The 26,537-nt window shown below is 41.4% G+C and overlaps 3 protein-coding genes across 3 annotated transcripts; 1 reads left to right on the forward strand and 2 right to left on the reverse strand.

Moving 5' to 3' along the window:
* Positions 1-1,437: 1,437 nt before the first annotated feature.
* Positions 1,438-16,150, reverse strand: LOC120032710 (collagen alpha-1(IX) chain-like). Its single transcript, XM_038978902.1, has 23 exons — positions 16,076-16,150; positions 15,409-15,483; positions 15,200-15,238; positions 15,047-15,109; positions 13,546-13,599; positions 9,803-9,826; positions 9,124-9,156; positions 8,925-8,981; positions 8,739-8,792; positions 8,369-8,422; positions 7,891-7,944; positions 7,624-7,677; positions 7,376-7,429; positions 7,218-7,271; positions 7,061-7,105; positions 6,905-6,958; positions 6,704-6,757; positions 6,287-6,340; positions 3,194-3,340; positions 2,457-2,511; positions 2,131-2,319; positions 1,833-1,910; positions 1,438-1,643 (listed from the first exon to the last, which is right to left on the reverse strand). Exons 1-23 carry the CDS (start codon positions 16,148-16,150, stop codon positions 1,438-1,440), a joined length of 1,626 nt encoding a protein of 541 aa, XP_038834830.1.
* A 1,198-nt stretch (positions 16,151-17,348) lies between these two features.
* Positions 17,349-24,567, forward strand: LOC120032794 (hydrolethalus syndrome protein 1 homolog). The gene is made up of 12 exons (XM_038978975.1): positions 17,349-17,512; positions 17,973-18,075; positions 18,233-18,349; positions 18,609-18,679; positions 18,808-19,049; positions 19,238-19,293; positions 21,504-21,658; positions 22,069-22,114; positions 22,209-22,272; positions 22,377-22,458; positions 22,602-22,628; positions 23,507-24,567. The coding sequence occupies exons 2-12, from the start codon at positions 17,976-17,978 to the stop codon at positions 23,636-23,638; spliced, it is 1,092 nt and encodes a 363-aa protein (XP_038834903.1). The 5' UTR covers positions 17,349-17,512; positions 17,973-17,975; the 3' UTR covers positions 23,639-24,567.
* On the reverse strand, positions 22,489-26,210 carry LOC120032795 (39S ribosomal protein L4, mitochondrial-like). The gene is made up of 9 exons (XM_038978976.1): positions 26,009-26,210; positions 25,801-25,882; positions 25,385-25,556; positions 25,197-25,248; positions 24,922-25,039; positions 24,564-24,670; positions 24,314-24,423; positions 24,163-24,236; positions 22,489-23,953 (listed from the first exon to the last, which is right to left on the reverse strand). The coding sequence occupies exons 1-9, from the start codon at positions 26,054-26,056 to the stop codon at positions 23,808-23,810; spliced, it is 909 nt and encodes a 302-aa protein (XP_038834904.1). The 5' UTR covers positions 26,057-26,210; the 3' UTR covers positions 22,489-23,807.
* Positions 26,211-26,537: the final 327 nt, after the last annotated feature.

A 26,537-nucleotide genomic window follows, 5' to 3' on the forward strand; every position in this document is an offset into this window, starting at 1 on the left:
ATGGTAGAGGTTTTCCCATGGTAAACAGCTTTAAACTGATTATGTAAGTTTACTTCATTTAGTGACACATAACTTGCCATAATTAAGGTATACTTAAGTGCCTTGGGTTTAAATGAGAAGCGTGGGCTCAATTACAGGACAGTCCTTTATTGATTCAACCCTCCCCAACCTCGTTACATGTCCCTCAGGGCATACTTAATAACAATCTTCTTCTGCATAGGATAACTATAGTCTAATGCACAAAGACAAACGGCATTTTCAGCAAATTAATCAATTACTTTTATGGAGATGTTTTTTAAATGGCTGTTGGTAACACCCTAGATATGGTGACAGTCAAGCTTGCTAGTGTCCCCTTGTGGCTATATTTATACCACAGGCCATTCAATGATTTGAGTCTGTAGAACTCTGCATGCATCAGAAAATGTCTCTATAAGGCCCACTGGAGATGTGTGAAATTAGCCGAAAAACATGTTGCTGGATTTTCATTGTAGTCTTTCATACAAAACATGCAAGACTTTATCAAAATGTGTTTATTTTCTCTTTTGTACAACCTTTGATGTCACCTCCTCCGACTTTTATAATAAATAAGAATGGCATATACAATTTCTACATATGTCTTCAAACAACACTGCCCTCCTAGTTCTCTCATCACAAAAACAGTCATCATGACAAAGAAAATCATACGTCAGGAAGACGCTAAAGCATAGGGGTTGGTGAGTGTATATGCAACAAAGATACTCACAAACAAATGAAAGTCATTGAACCAACAGTATACCGGTAATTTGTATGAAAGCTCGGTATTGACACTAATACATAAACATACAGAATTCAGTTAAAAATGGTTGGCACATTGTCGCTTAAAGCACAGTTAGTCTGGTCTGTTGGGGTTTTAACTTGGTTCATATTTAACAAAAAACAAAGCCTACAGTACCCAATAATATCACAATTAGTTTGCCCCAAAAATGTAATGCTCTTTTTATTTTACAGTACAAAGATGGCAAAAGCTAGAGCTGAGGTAAAAAAAAAACGTTGCTAAACTTTGTCAGAGGGATAGGGGTGTTCCAACAGCTAAGGAATACTGAAATGCATTTTAGAGGGGTGTAACAAAACAATAAAACAAAATACAAACAAACAGTCAAAACACATCAAACAAAGTCATGTTTCTTCCACAGGGTTGGGGTTACATTTTCATCTCATTTCAATTTGAATTCATTCAAATCAGGAAGTTAACGAAAATTCCAATTCTATTCCAATATCCTGCTTTTCAATGAGAAACATTTCAATTTCAGTTTACTTCCTGAATTGACTGAATTTAAATGGAATTGACCTCAACCCTGATCTTCCGTGGCGTGTTAGTAAGTTCCTCCATTAGTCTCTTAATAGTTTGGTCCCTGTGGCCCCTCAGTTCAGGGACCCGTTGGGTCTCCGACTCACATCTTATTCCTCATTTGGCCCCTTCATGCCGGAATCTTTTGCCGATATCGGTGACGCCACCATAGGAAGGATGCACTGTGACGACTCGCAGTAGCCGTTGAGGCCAGGACGACCAGGAGACCCTGGAACGCCGGGAATACCGGGAACGCCGCGTGGCCCTCTCTCGCCGTCGCGGCCGTCTGTGCCATAGGCGGCTCTACCGTGATCACCTGTGGATAGAGTGGTCGGTTGAGACTTGTACATGAATGTGGAACTGCTAAAAAGCTAGCTAGACATGTTATAGCTGAGCATATAGAGACTTGGCGCATATTGAGTTAGCACAGTGGTTATGGCTATAGCCTTCATTATTATGGTGTGGGCGTGTAGCCTTACAATACTCTTGTGACTGGTATCTCTACCTGGCAGACCGGGTGCTCCAGGTGCTCCTTTAACCCCTCTCGCTGTGGGTCCTCTGTCTCCTCTGTCGCCCGTGTCACCTACGCAGAACATATACATGATCATCAATTCAAGTGACGTTTAGGGATGCAGGATGGTTGTAGTGAACTTCACTTGTGATGGCACAAACAATTCTAATTATTCAAATGGGGATCATGACACTACTGCTACCAGCCTGCTTCAGCCAACTTCTCATTGTCTTAACAAACTAGGCCATAATATTACATTTCGGATATATTTCCACCATCTTTAGAGACTCACCTTTGGGCCCTTTGCGACCCAGTAGTCCTGGAGGTCCTTTGAGACCTGGCAGTCCTCTGGTCCCGTCCAGTCCTGGGTAGCCGTTCACTCCGGAGGGGCCTGCTGGACCAGGGGGGCCAGGAGGACCTGGCAGTCCAGAGATGCCTGTCTCAGGCCTCCTCAGGCTGGCTGCTAGCTGGGCTAGCTGCTCTATGGCACAGGAAGGGAAAAGGATGGAGCGGGTCAATTCAATGAAACCTATGGACCTGCCTTATCAGATGTGATGGGTTCAGTAATGGTCAATATCAAATGGATAAGAGTTTGATATGAAAATGATCTTGACTTACCTTGCATTACCCTCATGCAAACTTGTGTGATGTGTGTATCGCTTGGTTTTTTCCCCTGGGAAAACAGGTGGTTGTTGAGAGAATTGTGGTGTTAACCGGTATCTAATGCTATTCATAGCTACCTACACAGGCTTTTTTCGTGAAATGTCTTAGCCCAGGGACATACTTAAAGAGATTCTCTGGTACTTTTGCAAACTCTTTAGCCAGTAGTTCTGAATGTAGCGCTCATGAGTCAAAAGTGGTCTACGAAAATGGCCTACTATGTTACGTGTGCAGATAAGTGCAACACGTCATTGATCTCTCGCTCTGCTGTGTGTGCCTCTTGCTAGCTGTCACTCAAATGGCACGGGGCTGAAGCTCATTGGCTAGAACTCAAATTGCTAGGGGGCTGGCCCACATGGGGGAATATGTAGGGAAAATGGAGCAGCATAGCTTCCAGAAAAACAGTCGCTTTCAAAACGAGGAATTTCGTGACTAATTGAGGTAAGACCGTCATTCTCATAGATTACGCATGTATGAACTACACATTGACACATACAGCCCAAAACGGGAGGTTTAAAAAAGACTTAGTAGACGCCAAAGTTCGGGAGCATGTCTTTAACACAGGGCAAAGTCATCATGTGAATTCTGCTGTCTCCTCCAGTCTAGTCCATATGAGTGCAGTACTAGGAAACAGCTCTTTTTGACTCCTGCTCTGTTTCAGGCCCTCAGATCTGGTTAATTGTTAAAGGGCCTACCGCTGGCCCCTGTGTCCCTGTCAGTCCTGGTACCCCTCTGTCTCCCTGCATGCCACGTGGTCCAGGTTGGCCCGGCTTTCCCTCTGGGCCTGGTATGCCCCGGCCGCCCTCCGGCCCTTTGTTTCCAGTCTCTCCTGTTCTGCCTGTCTGAAAACAGCGACAGAGCGCGACACAATGGCATTCAGCATTCATTCAAAACAAAAGGTAAAATTGGATTACACAGACTGGACCATTGGGAGGATAGACAATGCTGTCCGTCTAGGTCTAGGATCATGTGTTTCAGGCATGTAGTCCTACAGTGTGCAAGGCTTTCTTTTGGCATGGCGCAAACACTGTGAAGTGATTCAGTAATGAGAAATGATGATGCTCACGTGTACGTGACCTCTAGCATTAGACAGCTCTATGAAGCTGTGGCATCTAATCATGATGAGTCCTCCATGATTTTGGGACGAACAGGTATCACATTATGTGTACTGGACATAATTGGCCTAGTCCATGTCAACAGAGAGCTGTAGCAGTAAGCGATGCTATAAACTGGACTCACCGATCCTTTCTCTCCTGGCTCCCCTTCGTCACCCTATAGTAAAACAGAATCAGTACTCTTTCACTTTCAAACAAATGTTGGGCACAGCAACGTTTTTTTCTTTTTTCTTTATTTACTCACAAAGTCCCCTCTGTCTCCCGCTGTGCCCTCTGAACCTGCTTCTCCCTAAATCAATGAGTAAAATGTCTTTGTTAGAGAAAACACATGTCTTACAGGATCGTTAACACGTATCCATCCCAAGTAGGCCTTGGTGGGGCCTTCTGTACTCTTCTGGTAGCTCCTAGTGCTTGATGCTACTCATCTGAATTCACTCCATTCATCTTCTTCCATCATTTGATGGCTACATAGAATATGGTCACCTCCCTTATGTAGGAATGTACTCTTCGGTCGGTTGAGATGGTATTGATAGAACTTACTTGTTCTCCTTGAGCACCGGTCAAACCGATTGCACCCTGGAGAGATAGGAATAGGAATAGGAAAATGATATTTTGCTTTTACACATGAATTTCTGCTTCTGCTTTTGCGGTACCTTTTCTATTCCTTACCCTGTCTCCATTCTGTCCAACCAGGCCGGCAGGGCCAGGCAAACCAAGAAGCCCGAGATCCCCTTTACCTCCCTGTAAATAAATAAATAAATAAATATATATACACACACACTTCCAAAACTCTAACACAGTGGATTGCCTGTGCAACACTCCAACCTCCCCCCTCGCCTTCAGCTGACTACATTTGCACCCCCAAAAAAATGTTTGCTGGAAAAAGAAATGTGTCTAAACGGGTGAGCTGGAAAAGGTATTGGGGGCACACTCCACGAGACCTTTTTTGAAGTGTGGGTACTGATTATGGCATACTCTCGGCCGACTGGTTTAAGGAATTCCTGGGAAACAGAGGGTTCTTTCAGGCTTTTTCAGCCTATTTTCCTGGCCTGAATCCTCCTCTCTGAAGAAATACCCATGGGCCCATTGACCAGTTTAACAAGACTCCATTCATGCCCCCTCATCGGTGGATTACAGTATTACTGCAGTCTGGAGGCTTATAAATGGGTGCCACTCTCAATATGAGAGAGCATACGGCTCCACTTCCTTGGAGTGGGTTTGCTCTTAGGCACTGGCAGTCAGCTTGGTTGATCTGAATGGTTACTATGGTAACTATGCCCATGTTAAATGGTATATGTATGGAATGATAGCAGATATTAGCGATACACACTTAGTGTACAAAACATTAAGAACACCTTCCTAATATTGAGTTGCACCCCCTGTTTTGCCTTCAGAACAGCCTCAATAAATCTAGGGCATGGACTCTACAAGGTGTCGAAAGCGTTCCACAGAGATGCTGGCCCATGTTGACTCCAATGCTTCCCACAGTTGTGTCAAGTTGGCTGGATGTCCTTTGGATGGTGAACCATTCTTGATACACACGGGAAACTGTTGAGCGTGAAAAACTCACACTGGTGCGCCTGGCACCTACTACCATACCCTGGTCAAAGGCACTTAAGTCTTGTCTTGCCCACTCACCCTCTGAATGGCACACATACACAATCCATGTCTCAAGTGTCTCAAGGCTTAAAAATCCTTCTTTAACCTGTCTCCTCCCCTTCATCTACACTGATTGAAGTGGATTTAACAAGTGACATCATAGGATCATAGCGTTCACCTGGATTCACCTGGTCAGCCTATGTCATGGAAAGAGAAGGTGTTTCTAATGTTTTGTACACTTAGTGCATTGTTTACACTGATGTTATGTCATATATAAATAGCAAAAGATTGTTGGTATGGATGGGTGCGGCTTGTGTTATTTGCACTCTGCGGTGTCCTAGTTCCAAGAAAGGTAGGGCAGGAAAGACAGTGTAATGAAAATAACATATGAGGAAAGTAAGCATAAATAATTAAATATCCAATTATATCAACATCATTTTAATGGCCACCCTAGTAAATGTTGAGAGACCAGCATCAACTTTGTTCTCGCCACACAGCACATTATCCAAAAAAGGTGATTTATTTCATACTCTTTGTTTTCTTCTTCCTCCTCTTTCACACCGTCTTCATCATGTTCTTGTCTTCCTCTTCTTTCCCCATCACAGTAGCATCATAATCCATCACATTGCAAACCACAAAATCCTGTTCTGTATTCCGAATTGAACTGGCTTCACTCCGATATTTCCTTGTCTGCATCTTACCTTACCAATCCTTGTATTTTCTCACAACAAAGTTTGATGACTGGAGCACCACGGGGTTCTGTGCTTGGTCACTTGGTCATCACTTCCCATGGCTTTTCCCATCATTCTTGTGCAGAAGATGCTCAACTCCCTCTATTCTTCCACCTGTTTTCTACCCAGGTTACAGATTTCACCAGCATCTTAGCCTAGTTCATTTGTATGTTTCAAGTTCATTGGTCAGTTTGATAATCATGGTTCATACCGTGGTAATTGTATGGATGTTTGCGACAAATTGTCAAATGCTTTATTCATTGTGGTTCATGATACATATAATGGGCTTGTTTTGGGGCTATGAGTATGTCAGTTATATTGGTCTGTTGGGCTGTTGACTTACCCTGGGTCCAGGTGCCCCTGCAGGTCCGTCTGGGCCACGCACTCCTCTTTCACCCTACAGCGAAATAAGAGAAGAATAGTAGGGAGTTATAGAGCAGAAATTGTGGCTAGTGGTCCAAGACCTTCCCAAATGAATCACATGAAGTTCTGAGCTTGTTGAACAATGCTTATAGTACAATAGAGCAAAGGTTGTGCGTGGCAATAGAGTTCAAATGCTTTGTGCTGATCTTGTTAATTCTATTGTTCAGTTATTTAGCTCACACCTTTATCCCTAATTCCCTAACCCTAAGATCACGAGGTTCCAGATCATTTATTCAAACTGCTGAAGTTCATACGAGACCTTGAAAAGATTAATCCAACTTAATAGTGTTTTATGGCTTTCTCACAGTGAATCACATATACTATAGAACATACTCACTGGTCCACCTCTTGCTCCGAAAGGTCCTACTTCTCCCTGCTCGCCACGTTCCCCCTGTAAACAAAGCATGTCATCATGAGATCTCTCATGCTACTGGTGCAAGTATGAAAGGGATTTACGTATACTGTGTCAAAGTATTTTGTTTCATCACTGTCAATTCATGTGATTTAATATTCATCATTAGACTTTCTCTTGACTTACTGATTTCCCAGGAGACCCCATTAGTCCTACAGAACCGGGGTCGCCAGAGTTACCCTAGTAACAAAGAGAGGAAAACATAAGATTCTCTACAATAGAGATTCATATACTGTATGGTCAATAACTGGTTTTATTCATACATTTAAAATATTCCCCTACCATCTCGCCACTTTGTCCTTTTGGACCATAAGCGCCTGGCAAACCCTATGGCGAGAATCACATCAAAACAAATGAACAACCAAACAAACCCGAACAAATACAAATCTAGAATGGATATGATGAATCAGAGATGCTAGGGGTCAGAGGTCACACTTACAGGGAGTCCTTGGAGCCCAGTATCACCTGGACTGCCAACTTTCCCAGTAATACCCTTAAAATTATAGAAAAAAAAACAAACAGCATGTCAATCTTACTTATTTCCTGTATGTACATCCTCATTTATCCTATGTCTTTGAACAGCAGTTTGAGCTGTACCTTAGATGCTGGCAATCCGGGAATTCCTTCACGTCCATCGGGCCCAGCTAGACCCTGTCCATGGGAGAAAGAACAGGGAAGTTGAGCGTTAAAAAAAGAAGATTAGCTTCATGGCATGTGTATTGAGTCAGCTGTATGGAGTCCATGAACATAAGCTCATGCTGTGTGTAACGTCATAGATGTCATAGATGAGATGTTAGTCGATAATAAATCAGATTTGTTAAGGCTGTGGTGTGTCCAATACTTACAGGCTCCCCTTTGCCCCCTGGAAGGCCCCTGATTCCTTGTGGCCCTCGGGCCCCCTGCAAAACAACACACAGTGAGTAAAAGTCTTTATACTGTACATTATTTGATAGATAGAGTGCACCTGTATGAATTGGCGGCAGGTTTTTGCTTTTGAAAGTCAATGACCATGTGCTCTGTTGTTCTGCAGTGATAATATAACAGTAATAATAATAATGATGATATAACAGTGATAATATATTTGTATGATGGTGTGATGTTTTAGTACTTACTTGACCACCGTTTGGTCCAGTCTCGCCCACTAATCCTCTTTGGCCCACGTCACCCTAAAAAAGAAAAACACATTTTTTAAACCAGAATAATAGAAAATAAGTTGAGATGTTACTGTAATGTGAGTGGTGGCAAAGAGGTCATGATGAAAAAGAGGTGAACGTCACGGTGTTAAAAAGAAGACAGGCACTTACTGAGCCACCCTGAATTCCCTGGGGACCGAGATCTCCAAACGTTCCACGTGGTCCCTGTTATCAAACACATTTCAGATGTCAAATATACATTTTTTTAATGCATTTACTAGTGTGCTCAAACATAAGTTGTGGGATGTTGAGGTTTGGCAGTGCTGAAACAGGCCAAGCTGAAGTCATTTTTACAGCAATATTGCACCCGCTGAGGATGGCAGTAACATACAGTACATTGCTCATCTTGGGCATTCATCCTATGATGTCAAGCAACGTGTGACCTCATGACCCTTACCCTGTCACCTTTGAGGCCCATCATGCCTGTTATTCCCCTGGGTCCCCCTTGGCCCTAAAATCACTCAGCAGAGAGAGAATAGTGTGAGAGTGAGAGATAGAGAGAAAGAGAGAGAGAGGAAGAAGCCATTTTCAATTTAAAAAAATACATGTCTCATAGCCACATTGTGAATGGCACATTCATATTGATACAGATTTGTGAGAGAAATATTCAAATATTTTACTGGTAGTCCTTGAGCTCCCATCTCGCCCTCTCCTGCCTGGTCTCCTTCTTCTCCCTGTAGAAAACATCAAACAAATGTCGCAATCATTATTATTGACCTTATTGTATTTGTTGATATTCTATCTGGATAGAAAGGGGGAGAGGTTACCTTGTGTCCTTGCTTTCCAGGCTCACCAGACTCTCCTTTTACCCCTTTGTGGCCCTAAAGAGAAACCATATAATGTTACAGCTATATGCAAGCTAGTTTCACTGACAAGATACAGCATCAACATCTATAGTATATTAGTATCAACGACCAACCGTAGTATAGTATAAGTATTTGTTATATAGTCACCTTCATGCCTGGGAGGCCAGAATATCCGTTAAGACCAGAAGGACAGGAATTGGGACACTGAAAAACACAAGTAAAGCCTATTTGAGGTCATCTAAGAGCCCTGCCACAGGGGGGCTCCGCTGAAAAGTTCCCCATCGTCAGCATCAGGGTACACATGCATAGCTGTGGTGCCCTTAAAGGAAACTTGTGAATGCCTTACCAGGTCTTCCCCCTTATACACGCCAGGAAGACCCTGGGGAGAAAAAGAGAAAAACACAATTAATTACATTTCTGTCTTTGAAGTTATTGTCGGCGAAACTGGGGCTGGTTGTCATACAGGTTGGTTGTTGCAGTGCTCTTAAAAAATGTACAGGATGCTGTAAATGGTCTGTCTCCCCTTTGATACTTCTCATGGCACACAGAACTATGCAGCTATTACATCACATGGGACTCACGTGGGTTTTCAACTGTACAAAGGATGACAACACTAATATGGAACAAAATGATCATGAAAATAACTATATTTACCCTGGGCCCTGCAGGTCCGGGAAGCCCCACTGGCCCCCTCCTTCCCAGTGTTCCCTAGAAATAATAATAATACGTTTTACAAGTAAATGAATGCAATAATTTAACAAGTTAGAAGTATTGACTGCAATATAATAAGATATTGAAAAAGTTGGAAGCCCTGTGTATCTAGCCATCATTTTCTAAATGTTAAAAAAGCAGTCAGTACTCACTGGGGTTCCGACTTTGCCAAGCTCGCCCACCAACCCTTGTGCACCAGCTGCTCCCTGTCAGCAAAACAAAATGGACATGACACAGTACTAATGTACTGTATTCTCTTGTATTTACATACATTCTTCCTTATTCAGGTGTGGGACCAATAGTAAAGCACTCACATCAGGCCCATCAGGTCCCTCGCCCTGTGGGAGACAAGAGAGAATTCATGGAGAGGCTTGAAGGTGTAAAACTGAGGTAAAAATGCATTTGTCTGTATAAACAAGTTAATCAATGCAGTAACAAGGGTACAGTAATAAAAGGCACAATTTTAAACAATGCCATTTCAATAAATCAGTCCTTATAGTATGTCATACCCTTATAATTGTCATATCCTAGGTGGGCGTATTCATTTCATATATGATTTCAGATCAACTAATGGGTGTGTGTGTACAATTCTTATAAAGGTGTGTTATGCTGAGTTCAGAACATCTCATAATTTTGCAAATACCAGCATACAACTGTTTAAAATCCACTGGTAATTACTAGTGGGAAACTCATCTATTATCCCCGTGCTCCGAGGTTTTCACTTGCACCTCTCTGGTGTCATTTGTCAACAAACAAGACAGCAAGCATTGCGGCATCTTCAGCAGTTGTTGTTTATGGTAAGAAAAAAATACACATTGTTGATAGAAAATGTATTCTGTTCATCTTCCTTTTGATTTAGAAAGTGAAAGCAGCTCAAGATATACTTTTTATGGGCAAAAATTTGCTAAACAATCACAAGCCTTCTAATGATCTCCATGTTTGATAGTATTTCCCAAAATGTGAATGCACCCAACTCGTATTTCTAAATCCACAACTGGTAATTACCACCTTCCCACTTGGTTATGAATGCAGCATTAGACGATTTTATGGGTGTGTCCTATGTTATATGGTCCTTAAGAGGGAGTAGCCTTTTTCCAGATGTCCAGTCATTTCAGTGGATGGGTAAAACAAGTCCTTAGAGGGGATGGTCCCATCCTTATGGTAGAATAATAATCCACTGAAACAAGTGAGGTCGATCCCTTTCCAGATTATGTTTGGTCATTTCTGCATGATTACCATATAGGCTACAGTTGAAGTCGGAAGTTTACATATACTTAGGTTGGAGTCATTAAAACTCGTTTATCAACCATTCCACAAATGTCTTGTTAACAAACTATAGTTTTGGCAAGTCGGTTAGGACATCTACTTTGTGCATGACATAAGTAATTTTTCCAACAGTTGTTTACAGACAGATTATTTCACTTATAATTCACTGTATCACAATTCCAGTGGGTCAGAAGTTTACATACACTAAGTTGACTGTGCCTTTAAACAGCTTGGAAAATTCCAGAAAATTATGTCATGGCTTTAGAAGCTTCTGATAGGCTAATTGACATCATTTGAGTCAATTGGAGGTGTACCTGTGGATGTAATTTGAGGCCTACCTTCAAACTCAGTGCCTGTTTGCTTGACATCATGGGAAAATCAAAATAAATCAGCCAAGACCTCAGAAAAAAATTGTAGACCTATAACAAGTCCTATATCGACATAACCTGAAAGGCCGCTCAGCAAGGAAGAAGCCACTGCTCCAAAACTGCCATAAAAAAGTCAGACTACGGTTTGCAACTGCACATGGGGACAAAGATTGTACTTTTTGGAGAAATGTCCCCTGGTCTGATGAAACAAAAATAGAACTGTTTGGCCATAATGACCATCGTTATGTTTGGAGGAAAAAGGGGGAAGCTTGCAAGCCAAAGAACACCATCCCAACCGTGAAGCACGGGGGTGGCAACATCATGTTGTGGGGGTGCTTTACTGCAGGAGGGACTGATGCGCTTCACAAAATAAATGGCATCATGAGAAATAAAAATTATGTGGATATATTGAAGCAACATCTCAAGACATCAGTCAGGAAGTTAAAGCTTGGTCGCAAATGGGTCTTCCAAATGGACAATGACCCCAAGCATATGTCATGACGTTGGCCTGTGGGTGAAGTGGTCTAGGGTGGCGCAGTGGTCTAGGGCACTGCATCGCAGTGCTAGCTGCGCCACCAGAGTCTCTGGGTTCACGCCCAGGCTCTGTCGCAGCCGGCCGCAACCGGGAGGTCCGTGGGGCGACGCACAATTGGCATAGCGTCGTCCGGGTTAGGGGTTAGGGAGGGATTGGCCGGTAGGGATATCCTTGTCTCAGTATGTAAAAATGTAATAAAATGTATGCACTCTACTGTAAGTCGCTCTGGATAAGAGCGTCTGCTAAATGACGTAAATGTAATGTAAATGTAAGTTTATGACCCCCCCCCATAAATACCTAATGATAGGATGACATAAACTGTATATTGGAAAGTCTACATATTATAGTTATCAGATTCACATGGAATTGTTGTGCAATTTAAATGTTTAAATATGAAAATATTTGTGAAAAGATTAAATGTAATTTTAGCTTCTAAATGAGAGAATTGGGTTTTCATAAGGTTAAAGCTCTGCTCACTCAGTGGCCCCGCCCATGTGAAGAGACATTGGTTATAATCTATGAAACACGCCCTTCTCTCTCCTCCTATATAAAGCCCTTGATGAAAATGTAACTTTGTGTTCCGAGGACGAGAGGATGACGGTCCCCCACGTTGAAAGGGCTCAGATAATAACCTAATGAAATTAGCATCGAATTTCAACGTGAAGATGACAATCAACACGCCGAAAGGATGAATTTAGACTATACCAGCCAGAATATAGCATGAGCTAAAAGTATGGCAACTTGGTATGAACTTTGAACTTTTATTCACTCCAGAAGTGATAACTACTAGCTGTTGAGTTAGCAGCGGCCGCTGTAAACGTGGGCTAGGAAAGGACGGATGACGTATCCAGTCTACCACACAACGACGATACTACAACGTATGCAGTTTACCACTAGAGACACTCTTCAAAGGACAAGGAAGATCTATGTTGGGCAACACGGCCTTCCATCTACAACCAAACTATTGAAGCGCAGCTCAGAGTAAATATTTCTTGCATTTTCCTTTTCCAAATGTATTCATATCACTTAATCCGGCATAGCCAAAGACACGACACATACTTCCAAAGTTGTGGCAAAATGGCTTAAGGACAACAAAGTCAAGGTATTGGAGTGGCCATCACAAAGCCCTGACCTCAATCCCATTGAAAATTTGTGGGCAGAACTGAAAAATTGTGTGCGAGCAAGGAGGCCTACAAACCTGACTCAGTTACACCAGCTCTGTCAGGAGGAATGGGCCAAAAATCACCCAACTTATTGTGGGAAGCTTGTGGAAGGCTACCTGAAATGTTTGACCCAAGTTAAAAAATGTAAAGGCAATGCTACCAAATACTAATCGAGTGTATGTAAACTTCTGACCCACTGAGAATGCGATGAAACAAATAAAAGCTGAAATAAATAATTATCTCTACTATTATTCTGACATTTCACATTCTTAAAATAAAGTGGTGATCCTAACTAATTTTTACGAGGATTAAATGTCAGGAATTGTGAAAAACTGAGTTTAAATGTATTTGGCTAAGGTGTATGTAAACTTCCGACTTCAACTGTATGTCATAATGAACAATATCCCTATTACATCCCTATTATACATTCATTCTGTTAACACATTTAGTTAACCATGCTTACTTACAATCTCCCCAACTTCCCCAGCCTCTCCGGATTCACCCTGATAGAGAAGCACACAAGATGGTTGGTGATGACAATAGCAGCGAAATAATCTCAACCTTTCATTGCTTTGGAGCATACTGATATTTTCTCATTCATACTCTTCTGACCAGCCGCCACACACTGAGCACTGAGAGTGTATATGCATTATATTTCGGCAATATAGATATAAGACAGATAGGAAGGTTATGGATACATTTGATTTCAAATAAAGAAAACATACTTTTGGTCCAGGAGGCCCATCTGGGCCGAGATCTCCAACAGGTCCAGTGACACCCTATAGAGAAAACAAAGCTCATATCAACCACACAGAAATATGAATGTCCATGAGTAAACTATATAAAACGTCAATACGTGTCTTATACCCTCCAGTGAAAGAAGTAATTTCATGCTCGTTACCCATTCTTAGTGTGATATTTTATATTTTGTTCTTTACAAGTATTCAATGGGACTCCTGGGAAATTATAAAAGGACATGATTGTGAAAATATTCATTAGAAACAATCCATCCATTCCTCCATTCCTGAAATGAATTGATTTTAAATAGAACTATAGAGTTGCTGACACAGTACTCTCTGAGATCACCATCAGTAGCAGGGTTGCCTTACTTCAAGGCAATATTACTGTAAATCTGATTTCCATAATAACATTTGTGTTTGATAAACACAAAGGAAGGTTTGTAATCCAAATTATGGAAGGCATCTCAATTGAGACTACTCTTATATTCTGCGTTTGTATCTTGAAGATAATATATTACACAGTATGTGATCAATGCTCTAACTAAACAATGTACTAACTAAACCATTGCATATTTAGTCTACATAAAAGTAAATTTCATCATTGACATTTCATGGATGACGTGTTTCCTGTACAGTAATTTAGCAATTATAAGACTAAAGTTGGGTGTGTCTTCTGTCACACTGTTTAGCCCCTTCTCTTCCACCAGCTACATGAATCATAGGAGGTCACTTAACTAAGCTAACTAGTCCTCCGCCAAGCTTGAATCAATGGATTGAAAAGAGAAGACGCTCTGAACTATCCTCTCAAGATCAAGGAACTACTACCACTCTCTAACTAGTCAATAGCTTTGGCAGGCAACAAACAACAGAAATTAGGAATCATTCAAATCAGGAACAGAAAACATTTATTATAGTTCACTACTTGAAGTCAGTGTTATCAAGGTATTTACTATTCCTAAAAATATGATCACTATTCACTAAACAAAAGAGAATAGAGAGCTACCCAGCCAAAACTAGTGCATACCTCAACACACCTGGACACTACCTACTCTGCCAGACACTGTATTCAGCATTATCGCCCAAACGGACAGCACACACATTGTGGCCCTTCTGTTCCACCTTTCCCAGCATACAGTTCTTTCCTGTCAGCCATCACTGGGCGGCCGAATCCCCTGCACCCCCCGACTCACACAAAAGGACCTCTGTTTCTCTGTTTCAGTCAGGAAGCTATTTGAAGCGTTCTCCTCTTCTCTTCTCTAAATACCCAGGTTGATGTATCCCACTGACCCCCCTCCTCCAAACCTTTTGCGCAGGAGCCAATATAAACGACTGACACAGCAGTAGAACCACAGCCCCTTGAGCTTCAGAAGTTACAGATGTTCAATAGACTCAATGAAGTCTGTTATCTGATTTTGCACTAAGCTTATCTGCTTAGGGAGTATGAATGATAAACTGGTTGTAAATGTGTGTATTCTGTGTAACTTACGTCTGCCCCTGGTAGGCCGGCTGTTCCGGGAGTTCCTGGTTTGCCGTCTTCCCCATCAGGGCCCTGGGAACAGAGTGACCATTTCAATACTATGCTAAAATGTATCAACCATTTATTGGTAGGTTATGGCAAAGGAAATGATAGTCCACTCACAGGGCCGCCTTCTATGAAGTTATCGTCCCCTCTGTCTCCCTGAAATGAAATGGAATGTTTATTTAATAACCATGTAAAAATCCACATTAGGTTGAAAATGATAGAATAACACAATTAATGTTGGTCTGTACCAGGTGAGGTGCTGTACAAAAGATGAGTCTAAAGCCTGAAATGACACAAATAAACAATAACATATGAAGATATCTCACATCAATGCCATCAACTCCAGGCACTCCTGCTATTCCAGGGGGTCCTGCGGGGCCTCTGAGACCGACCGGGCCCCTCTGTGGATAAATACACAATACATAAATACACCAAATGAAATGTAGCTCCAACTCATGGCTGTTGGCGGTCCGTTGGTCACCTCACACAAAAAGATCCATTGTGTGAAATCAGTCATTTTGTGGGAAGAAAGGTCAAGAAAAGAAAACCACAAGCCTTTATCCACTATATAAGGGACCGCTCTTCAAGTAATTGCATATGTTGAGAATATTTTTGTTGAGATTCCAACCTATTTGTTCCATATGTCAGCATAGGTAGTTATTAGTCCTACACACACCTCTAAATCATGCAGCTATTTACAAAATAAAGAAATAGTCCACTAATAAATAGGTATATTATGGTAGGTCTAATGTATATGTAAACTATATGGTTCAACGAATCTGTAAATGCATAGAAGGTGTTTCAAATTATTTGGGAGTCTGAGCATCCCAGCCTTTCCCATCCATGGGAAATTCCATCCCAATAACACATGGCAATATAATATGAAGAAAAGCAGTCATACATGCCTGTCATACAAACCAGTCATACATTGTGGCCGGCAAACAAATCTATGTGAACCACTTGAGAAGAAAATAACCGTACTTTGTGACTTACCTGAGCAGAGCAAAAAAGGACGATTTGCAATAAAATCACCAGCAATGACTCCCGATATATCCTGGCGCGAGCCATGCTCTTCCCAAAGACAAGAAAGACGCAAAAGTCCCTTTTCCCGGATTAGTTGGGGTTTACGGACCACCTGTCAATATTCCCCAACTGAACCCCACAGTAGACTGAAAGGTACCATGTACTATTAAAATTCATGTTTATTCATGATGGACTGGAGAGCTGGAAAGTGGTTGGAGGGATGGAAGGTGCGCACAAGGCGAGGGTTTCTCTGTGAAACAAGGGTGGGATTTATAATGTTCTCTCAAGATGTATAAATACCTGCAACTTTCGCTGACTTGTAGTTTGTCAACTAAACGCTTGTATTCCAACAGTTTATTACATATTGTAAAAATAAAAATAAATAACAAATCCAACCTTTTCCCAAATAGCATAGGATAAAACCTAGCCTGCTTCTGCACAGGTATCACATACAGCATAAATTATGTTGCTGTTGCAATCATCAATGCAATATTTCTTCAACATAGAGTTTGTAAATGAGAGAGCAAAATGAATTTAAATCTGTCAGCCTTTTAGACATTGTTGGCGGCCTACAAGAAATAAACGTGAGTGAGATCTATTATTCAACAAACACATATCCCCACTGATTACATTGTCAATTTTGATTGACTTGCTTTAATGCTTATTTTTATATAGCCATCTCATAGAGAGAAATATAGTAGTAATGTCGTCTTTTTTGTAGGCACTAACTCCGCCATGGTTCGTTGGACAAAGCCTCTGAGGAAAATTAATGGCGTTTTTGGATAAACGCCTAAAATAAGGTCTGTGATAAACAGGCTTAAGAAAGTGTATGCGTTTTGTTCTATGAGATAATCGTCATAAACTAACATCACTTTTTGTGAATTTTGAATAATTTATGCAATAATAATTTAAAAAATACATATATCACATAAAGGCTTCATAATTCATAAAGGTCATGTTAACTGACTGCTATTATCTTATAGAACAAAACGCATACAAGCTCCTAATCATGTTGACTTCAGACCATATTTTCGGCGTTTTTTCCAAAACCCTATGCTTTCCCCATTTATTTTCCATAGGGATGGCACCGCAAACTGGCGAGCACACAAACATTTCAGACAAAATCTTGTAAAGGCATCATCAATAGCACTGACTGCATTGCCAGGGTATCCACACGGTCTTCCTTGCACAAGGCGGCGATATTTCTGGACAACGTTAAATCCACCGAAGAAAATACTGAAAGGGCGTCGTTTTCAAAGCGCGTCGTTTTTTTCGAACAACAGCTGTGTTGTTGTCTTGGTACTGAAAATACAACAGTAACTAGCTAACTGTTTCATTCAATAATTGTGCGGCAAAATAGACGTAGCTAACGTCATGCATTTATTATAAGAAGCTCACACTGTACAGGTAAAACACATTTTATCAATCAATGTTAGCATTGGCAAAATGGCCTGTTGTGTTGAACTGCTGTCTTTGTTATCCTGCTAGCGTGCTAAGTTAGCTAGCTAGTTCTATTATAATTTAGCTACTTAACGTTAGCGGGCCATTGGGTCATTTAACGTGTATTTGAAGCTAACGTTAGTTGCTAGCGTGCATCCCTTTTGTTGATTTGGGCTAGCTAGATAAGGAAGCTATCATGAACGTTTGGTTGATTGTAGCGAGAGTTTGGTTGGTGGTTGTCTAGCCTGAAGTTAGCTAACAACTTGTTGCTGATTTTAGTCAATCACTTACATCATTTTTCTCTGCTATCCATCATTTCTCATGTAGCTATCTATCTATCTAGCAGTATCTCGCTATCCATCTAACTATCCAACTACTAACTACTTACGTTTGCTTATATTGCATTTATGGGACAATTCTTTTTCAGGAAATGGAACAGCTGGATTTCTCAGAAGATGAAATACAACACCAATTGGAGGCACTTGGTTACAACAACATACCAAGACACAGACTACATGAATTCAAAAGAGGTGGGTTGATAGAATTAGCAAATATAGGCCTACATTTTGATGACCAAATGCTGACTAAATCTGAAATAACTGTGATGTTTTGTGACTTTCACGCTGCAAGTTAGCTGTCAGATTGGTGGAGAAGCAACTTTGTGTGTGTGTACGTGTGTGTATATAGATCTAGATGAACTGATCCGACATGAAAAATCTAAGAGCCACTCGTCCAGTGAATTGAACTCGACAAGATCTCAAAGCACCATCTTCAAAAGTCCTCCTGCAGTCACCAAGGTTAAAGGTGAGATCACTGTACGTGTTCTCATGTCCACTACATAATCAAATATAACTGGGCCTGGTTTCCCAAAAGCATCTAAAGGGTAAGTTCCTCTTAGACCCATGGGATCCTATGGTTCTTATGGTTTTAACAATGAACTTAGCCTTAAGATGCTTTTGGGAAACTGGGCCCTGGTCAGTAAGTGTTGGTTGCACCTTTTGATGAGCAGTGTGGTTCCTCTTGAGTCTCTTGATTGTAATTTCCTTGTTTTCCCCCCTAACAGTTCATCAGGATAACACCGCAGCCTTCAGAAATGTGTTTGCGCAGGCTGGTCCATCACACCATGAAAGACGGGTATATATTCACATATTCTTGTCCCAAATCATTCAGTCCCCCTTCATCTAGCTGTGTTGTATTTATATATAAATAATAATAATGCTAATACTAGAATGGCATGTTACTTTGTTCGGTGCTCCACCCAGGTGCTAACCTCCACATACAGCAGAGACAACAGTAACTATGGTGCCAGACAGGAGTATGACTCCTACACTCAGCACTCTGTTGCCCCCAAGTACCAGCGCCCCTCAACAGCCCCTAATAGGCTGGAAGTGGATCCAGACCTAACTGACCTCCAGCAGTTATCGTTCACTGTCAGTCAGTCGTCCACACCAGACCGAGACACAGGAGCGCATGGGAGACCCTTTATTAAGAGGAAAGTCCTTAGGTACGGTAAGTTTACATCAGGCGGCTTTGTTAAGACTATAATGGTCACGTGTGGCTTTGTTAAGACTATAATGATCACGTGTGGCTTTGTTAAGATTATAATGGTCACGTGTGGCTTTGTTAAGACTATAATGATCACGTGTGCTATTGAGGATACTTGAGTCAACCTCACTCTGTTTCTTCCTAAAGGAAACATCAAGGCCAAGTTCACGTCTGCGATGAATCAACACATAGTGAAGATTCAGGTAATTCAATAATGTTATGCATAAAGGCTTAGGAGTACTATATTTAAAATATAAGGGCCTGAGGGGGTGTGGTATGTTGGCCATTATAAACTGGGCAGTTTGGGTCCTGGATGCTGATTGGCTGACAGCTGTGTTATATCAGACCGTATACTACGGGTATGACAAAACAATTACTTTTACAGCGCTAATTATGTTGGTAACCATTTTATAGTAGCAGTAAGGCACCTCGGGGGTTTGATATATGGCCAATATACCATGCTTACAGGCTGTGTCCAGGCATGCCGCGTTGCATTGTGCCTAAGAACAGCCCTTAGCAGTGGTATATTGGCCATGTACCACACTTCCTCGGGCCTTATTGCTTAAATATACCACGGGTATGACACAACTACTTGTTTACTGTTATATTTATGTTGGAAACCGGTTTGTGTCGTGCATAAAAACAACTGTTGGGTGTGGTATATTGGCCACAACTCTTTATTGCTTAAATATACCACGGCTAAAGGCTGCTCTTACGCACGACGTGGAGTGCCTGGATACGGCCCTTAGCCATGGTGTATTGGCCATATACCACAAACCCATAAGGTATATTATTGCTATTATAAACTGGTTACCAACATAAATAGAACAGTAAACAAGTATATTGTCTGATATACACAGCCAATCAGCACCCAGGATCCAAACTACAGGGTATATAATTGTATTTAGTTTTCAGATGCCTGTTGTTGGAGCCAGTTTCTATTTCTTTGGTTATGCAAATATTTGTTTATTAGGTCATATTGTTCTATTTAGAATAACTTGATTTAATTTCTAAATAAGGTGTGTGTATATATTAATTTGGTTATGTGGTCTTATGATTTGAATGAGAATAGGTCAATTATGCCCTCTAGCCAGAATTAAAATATGGACGGGCCCGCCCATAGGTTCATTTGGTATTTAGAGACAAGAAGTAGGGCCTGCTAGTTATGGCAAATGTTTGGGTTACTGGGACCCACATACGTCTTACCTTGATCTTTTAATTTAAATGGAATATTGGACCCTTTGTTTACCTTGCACTTATCATTTTGGATTCTACATATAAAACATTTAAAGTTTAAAGCCATTGGATTCTTGACTTTCTATGGGATTTTGGATTTGCGTCTCAAATCTTGCAACTGGTTTTCCCATGGCTATTTGAAAGCCACTACATTTAATTAAAAAGTCCCACACGCTATGCTATGGATTTATCAAGACACCTGGAGCAAAGCAGCTCTGCTGACGAAAGAGACCGTGAGTACAATACTGGTTTTACGTGCAAGCTAAGCCTCTCTTTTATGATTGTTGGTTTGGAAATGTTTGACGTGTCTGTTTTGGAAACAAATATCACAAGCTATTCAACTGTGAATAGGTTCGTTAGGCGCTATTGGAAATGTACTGTTGATATTGACAAACAAAGCTTAGTGCTAGACTACACGTGGACTTTTTTGACAAGCTGTGGAGAAGTTGGAAGACAGTCGAAGCCTCTCTAATATGGCATATTGTGAAGATCATCCTCCTGTTGAATTGGAACGCAAAGACCGCACTGATGTGGACTACTGTGAAGATGACTATACATTGGCTCAGACTAAAAATGACAAGGCAGTATTAGATGGGATGTGTCCCGAAGAAAGTTCTCTCACTGAGTGCAAAGACAATGAAGAGTGGGAGGATAACGGAAGACACAAAAGGGGTAAACCGCATACCCGGTCTATTCTCCCTATAGTATGAAAATACAATTTCTATAGGTATCATCCCCTTAGTCCAAGTATGTGCATAATGGACTGACACCCTGTACATGAGAACAAAGTGAAAGAAGTTGCCTGAAATTTTAGTTGAAAGTCATGTCCTTCATTGCAGTTGTTCCCAACCTTTTTCGGTTGCTGTACCACCAACTGAATTTTTCCCCTGAAGTACCCCCTTGTGCATTTTACCAGTAAGCCTATGGTCTCATGAGTCTTATCAAGTACCCCCCTGTGGATAGGCCAAGTACCCTGGTTGGGAACCACTGATCCAGTGCATAGTACTATAATCCCTCTTGCAGCACTTGTATAACTAAAATGTGAGATGTGCTGGGCCTGTCCGGCTCAGTGATCATAAAACACCTGCCTAGAGCTTACTAGCATTGCTTATGGCCTTACACAGTGGTAACTAAGGCTAACGTGTTAATTGTTTCCCCATTTATGTCTCCCTTTCAGGTGCAGTGAGTGGGCTGGGGGAGCGTCTGGGAGCGATTCATGTGTCCATGTCCACCCACCAGGAGTCGGAGCTGGAGAGTGAGGATGCAGGCAGTCTGAGTGACAGGTCTGAATCAGACTGTCTCCCAAGTGCCTTCAAAGCCTACAGAGGCATGGTGGGTACTCTTGCCTTTTTGAGAGCTAACTTCGGTTTTGTTTATTAATCTCAGAAGATTAAACATGGGTACATTTTAGTAATTTAGCAGATGCTCTTATCCAGAGCGACTTAAATGAGTGCATTCATCTTAAGATAGCTCGGTGGGACAACCACATATCAGTCATAGTAAGTACATTTTTCCTCAAAGTAGCTATCAGCAAAGTCTGAGCTAGTAAGAGGGGAGAAAGTGTGAGTGTTAGTTCACGAAGGGGGGGGGGTGCTGTGGGATTATTTAGAATACTCTTTGAAGAGGTAGGGTTTGATGTTTTTGGAATAAATATAATTTATCCTCACGTCCAGGATCTTTTTTGAGAATCGTTGCAAACATATGTATGTTTGTTGAAAACAAATGTTTTAAATCTCTTACAGGCCAGATCTCAGAGCGATAGTGACATCAGACCCCGGCCCAAGTCGTGTAAGTACCCACACTGCTGTTACACGTCATCGTGCTCACGGTCCTGTTACAATGTGCCCCAGTTAAACGTAGTCACTCATGTCTGCTCTTGCAGTTATCCGCCCAGTGATGGATCACCCTCACACCAGAAGCCTGAAGAAGACCGACCCAGTGGCAAAGTAAAAGGATAATTACCGAAATGTCTAAATAATCAGTATACATCTTTTGAAAGATTACTGCTGTGGATCTGTGCTACATTTTCATATTGTTCCATCTTCCAAAGGTATTTCCAGTACAAGCAGGACTGGGAAATGTTCAAGGCACCAGGAGAGAAGGATAGGAAAGCACTGCACTGGGAAATCAGGGTATGAACACCTTCTCCATAACAAACTCAGTTGGCTTACATACTTTATTTGAAGACCACTTTTTGCATGTAGTGGACAAATCATGATGAATTATAAGGATGCATTACCATAATGTCTGAATTAATCACTCTTTGTATTTTCAGGAACAGCTCGCGTACCAACCTCTACCAGTGAGTATGCTTCATTTATAATCTTGTAACCATCCTGTCATTCATTATTTCAGGTCAGAAAATTCCTTAAACGGACCCCCCCCCAAAAAGAATGTCATTAGTCCATGCCATGTTTGACACAGTCCTGCATAAATTATGCATGTAAACATTCAATATTTCAAGAAATTGCCTTTAGTATCCTGGTGCCCCGTGTGTGTAAGACACATTTCCGTGGAATGTAAGGCAAATGGACAAAGTATTTGTGTTTTGATTCATCTTTCCCCTAATTTAGAGAAGACAGGACAGATGAGTTTCTTATTCAATGTTGTTCTGAGGGCATAACCACATTTCACGTTCATTTGTTTATTCAAGTAATCCAAGTTGATAGAGAATGTATAATATGGGACTCGCATTCAAACCAGGGACCTGCTGCATTGCAACCCATGTTACGCTCTCTGCCACTTGGGGGCAATGACCCAGGCATGTCTTTTCTCGCTGTAAGCCCAACCCACTGTTCTTTAAAAACAAAATCAGCATCAGGTGTTGAACCTGGGACCTGTTGTCTTATACCCGCTAGCCAACCTGCCTCCCTAGCCATGCCCACTAATCATTAACCAATCACATTCCTAAATGGCTGATTAGACATGGTTGGACAGGTGAACGCAAGGACCCCACCTTTCCAGTCATGACAAATTAGTGAATACTTCAAGGAACGGTCCACTTTTTAAAGAATTTGAACAGGAATAAGTAACACCACTGAGGATGCACTGAGCTGTGCTGCATTGCTCCCTGGAAACCTCATACATGGCCTAACAGAAAATATATAAACAATGTTTTTCTGGGGGGGTAAATACCTTGCGATGACTGAAAACATTGACATATTGTATTGTTTCCCCCAGCCGAAGCCTCGAAGAGTATTTGTGCCCAACACCTACGTGGTGCCTACAGAGAAGAAACGCTCCGCCCTGAGATGGGAAATACGACATGACTTGGCCAATGGACTCCTACCGCCAAACAACTATCGACTCTAGGCATCATGTACCTTACGCCTTAAATAGGCTCTCTTTTAATCACCAGTTTGCATATATTTTATCATTAACATTAATTTATTCACAAGTTTTTATTGAACATATTAAAATGCACGACAAACATTTGGATCGTTGAATATGTTACATGACGTTATTACTTCACCCAGTGCCTTCAAGGCAGGTCAGTGTAGGGGAGTTTGAACGGGTACAGCGGTGTGAAGCGTTCATCGTGCCAAAGCAGCTTGTTTTCCAGAAACTTCACTGCTTCCAGGGTGAGGATCAGGACCTCGTGTTTTAGCATGCTATGAACGTTCAGGCCTGTAGAAGAAAAGTCAACAGGAAACATTTGAACTTCACATTAATTTGCCCTCGCCTGTGTAGTAACAGTAAATACAGTTTACATGGTACTATGTAACAATGTTGCTCCTAGATCAATTATACACTGTGTACGAAACATTAAAAACACCTTAATATTTAGTTGCGCGCCCCCCCCCCCCCCCAGATTTTTTAAATCAGTGTCAACTTACCTATGGCTGGAATGACATTCACAGTCTTCAAGCTCTCAGTGGCCTGAAGGATGTTCTCAGGAAGCTCTTCACCCCTGTAAAATATCGAAGACTCAATCCTCAGCTAGGATGTCCACAGAGGTTTTTTCTCTCTTTCACTGCTGATACTTACGCATCCACTATCAAAACAGACTCCCCCCAGTGTCGGTATCTGATGAGGTCCATGAGGTACTGTGGGTCAGGTGTGGGGATGTTCAGTGTGTCAACCACATGGAGATAATCCTGAAAAACACCCAACATTAATACAGTAGGAATGTAGATGGCATAATTAAAAAGCATTCATTACCATACAGAGGTTGTTTTTAAGATGTGAATGAACTTGTACTTGTGAAAAGTGTTTTCACAAATAAAATGGTACATACCTGGGCCAGTTTGGAGCTGAGGGCAATTTTTAGTCCTTGAACACGTACTTTCATGGGCAACATGTAGTAAAAACTAGTTGGTCCTCTGGGTCCATGAGAAACACCACCTGCAAAACAGAAATTATGTAATTTATTCTAATTGTTTTAAATCTCTCCAATGACTTTGGCTCTTAGCTGGGACTGTTCCTTCTTTTGGACTGATATTTAGATGACAGATTTGTCTGTTCATTCTTGGAACTGGCACCGTAAAATGTAATGTTTGTTTTGTCACTGTGTTGAACTGTATGTGTCCAGTAAAATGCTGTCCTCCACTTATCACAATACTACTGACTTGGCCCATACAGACTGAGACCCTCACCTCCTCTCCATATAGGTGACCTGATGCTTCCATGTCGTGCTTTGCCACTTCCCTTCTGTCTCCAGGGTTTCCTTCCTCCACCTCTCACCTCCGATCTGACCTTAGTGTGGGCATGGCTCTAAGGGAGATTTTCAGTTATTATAGTAGGAGCAGGTGCATTTAGTCAAATATAGCTCAACTCATAAGTACAGAGCTTTGGGTATAAACCTACATAAATATGCCTGTACTTCTCAAAACCTAATTTTAATAATATGGCCACAACAGCAGCTACTTACAATTCTCTTGAAATTTCTCTGCCAGAGTTCAACTTCATGGAGTATGTCAATCCTGGTGGGAACAAAATAATTTAAGCGTCACTATTCCCACCAAACGATAAAGCACTGAATATGTAAGTCTCTCTGGATAAGAGCCTCTGCTGAATTACTTAAATGTAAATACAAATGTTAGACATTGACAGTTTTACCTGGTAGGGACTGCAAAGACATCGGGGTGGAGGTCAACCAAACCCAAAGTTTCACTGTCCCGCCTCTCCAACGTCTCCACCCATGTCTGTACTGGGCTCAGGTGTACGGGGACGGCAGCATCACACCTCCTCAACACAGGAAGACTGGAGTCTGATGGAGGAGGAGGCCTCTCTGGAAAGAGACCACAAGTCATCAATAGCTTTCTTACATCTGACCTAGTTGGAAATGAACGCTCTGAAAATGACACACCAACATTGCATTCAAGAATGGGGGAATAAATCTTTGTGTCTGGAGTCTGTGCAGGGTCTTGCAGTCTACATGCATCTGTATAGAACTAGCTTCTTCAAATTCGCACCATCAGTTCAATGATCCATAATGCATGATAGAAGGCAGTGAATGAAAAAGCAGACCTTACTTGCTCTTGCACGGTCCACGAGATTGGAAGGGATGCGTAAATTTGAGGGTAGAACGTTCTCTCCAGAGAAAGATGAAGCCAACTAAAAAAAGAACATCTGACAATGAGCTTTTATATGTGCCCGCAGTAATTTCATCCACTACATCTTTATATATCGTCAATAAAGTGACAGCTAGCTAAGTTAGCATTAGCCTAGCTTAACGCTCACCTTTTTACAAATGCCTCGACCACACACTATAACTGATAAACGAAACATTTCTGTAAACCTAATTAAGACAACTAAATACGTGCGATTTCTTCAAAACAGTCTTTGAAGAGATCATATTCTGAAACAAACATGCATTTTCTAGATATTTCAATTTCCAAATAAGAAAGGTCATGCGGCTGTGCTAGTGTGTTGTCGCATACTGATGACGTTTACGTTGCGTAAAGGCAAGCGTGATAAGACTGCCACCTAGCGGTGCGGAGGTGAACATCTCTAACAGGTGAAACGATACTATACTTTTTTTTCCAAACCTAAATATTTCTACAAAAATAGCAGTTGAGTTAAAAAATATATATATTCTCAGCTTGAAATATTGAATTTGCCAAATATTATTTCAATGTTAAAAAGTAAGGGAAATAAGGCCTACTGTCAGAATCAGGTCAGAATAATGAAGCCTTGGCTAATGCATTTTGAAGTTGTTTTGAAATAATTATTTTGTTGAATTCATGTAAAGAAAGATAAAACCAAAGAT

The sequence above is a fragment of the Salvelinus namaycush genome, chromosome 39 (genome assembly GCF_016432855.1).
Source record: "Salvelinus namaycush isolate Seneca chromosome 39, SaNama_1.0, whole genome shotgun sequence".
NCBI classification, from domain to species: Eukaryota; Metazoa; Chordata; class Actinopteri; order Salmoniformes; family Salmonidae; genus Salvelinus; species Salvelinus namaycush.

Coding starts and splice junctions, on each gene's coding strand:
- LOC120032710 (XM_038978902.1), bottom strand. CDS start 16,150: ATGGCTCGCGCCAGGATATATCGGGAGTCATTGCTGGTGATTTTATTG. Junction 15,110..15,199: donor ACTTCATAGAAGGCGGCCCT/GTGAGTGGACTA, acceptor CTCTGTTCCCAG/GGCCCTGATGGGGAAGACGG. Junction 7,272..7,375: donor CCGGATTGCCAGCATCTAAG/GTACAGCTCAAA, acceptor TATAATTTTAAG/GGTATTACTGGGAAAGTTGG.
- LOC120032794 (XM_038978975.1), top strand. CDS start 17,976: ATGGAACAGCTGGATTTCTCAGAAGATGAAATACAACACCAATTGGAG. Junction 21,659..22,068: donor TCAAAGCCTACAGAGGCATG/GTGGGTACTCTT, acceptor AATCTCTTACAG/GCCAGATCTCAGAGCGATAG. Junction 22,273..22,376: donor AAGACCGACCCAGTGGCAAA/GTAAAAGGATAA, acceptor CATCTTCCAAAG/GTATTTCCAGTACAAGCAGG.
- LOC120032795 (XM_038978976.1), bottom strand. CDS start 26,056: ATGTTTCGTTTATCAGTTATAGTGTGTGGTCGAGGCATTTGTAAAAAG. Junction 24,424..24,563: donor TCAGCTCCAAACTGGCCCAG/GTATGTACCATT, acceptor GGTGTTTTTCAG/GATTATCTCCATGTGGTTGA. Junction 23,954..24,162: donor GAATGTCATTCCAGCCATAG/GTAAGTTGACAC, acceptor TTTCTTCTACAG/GCCTGAACGTTCATAGCATG.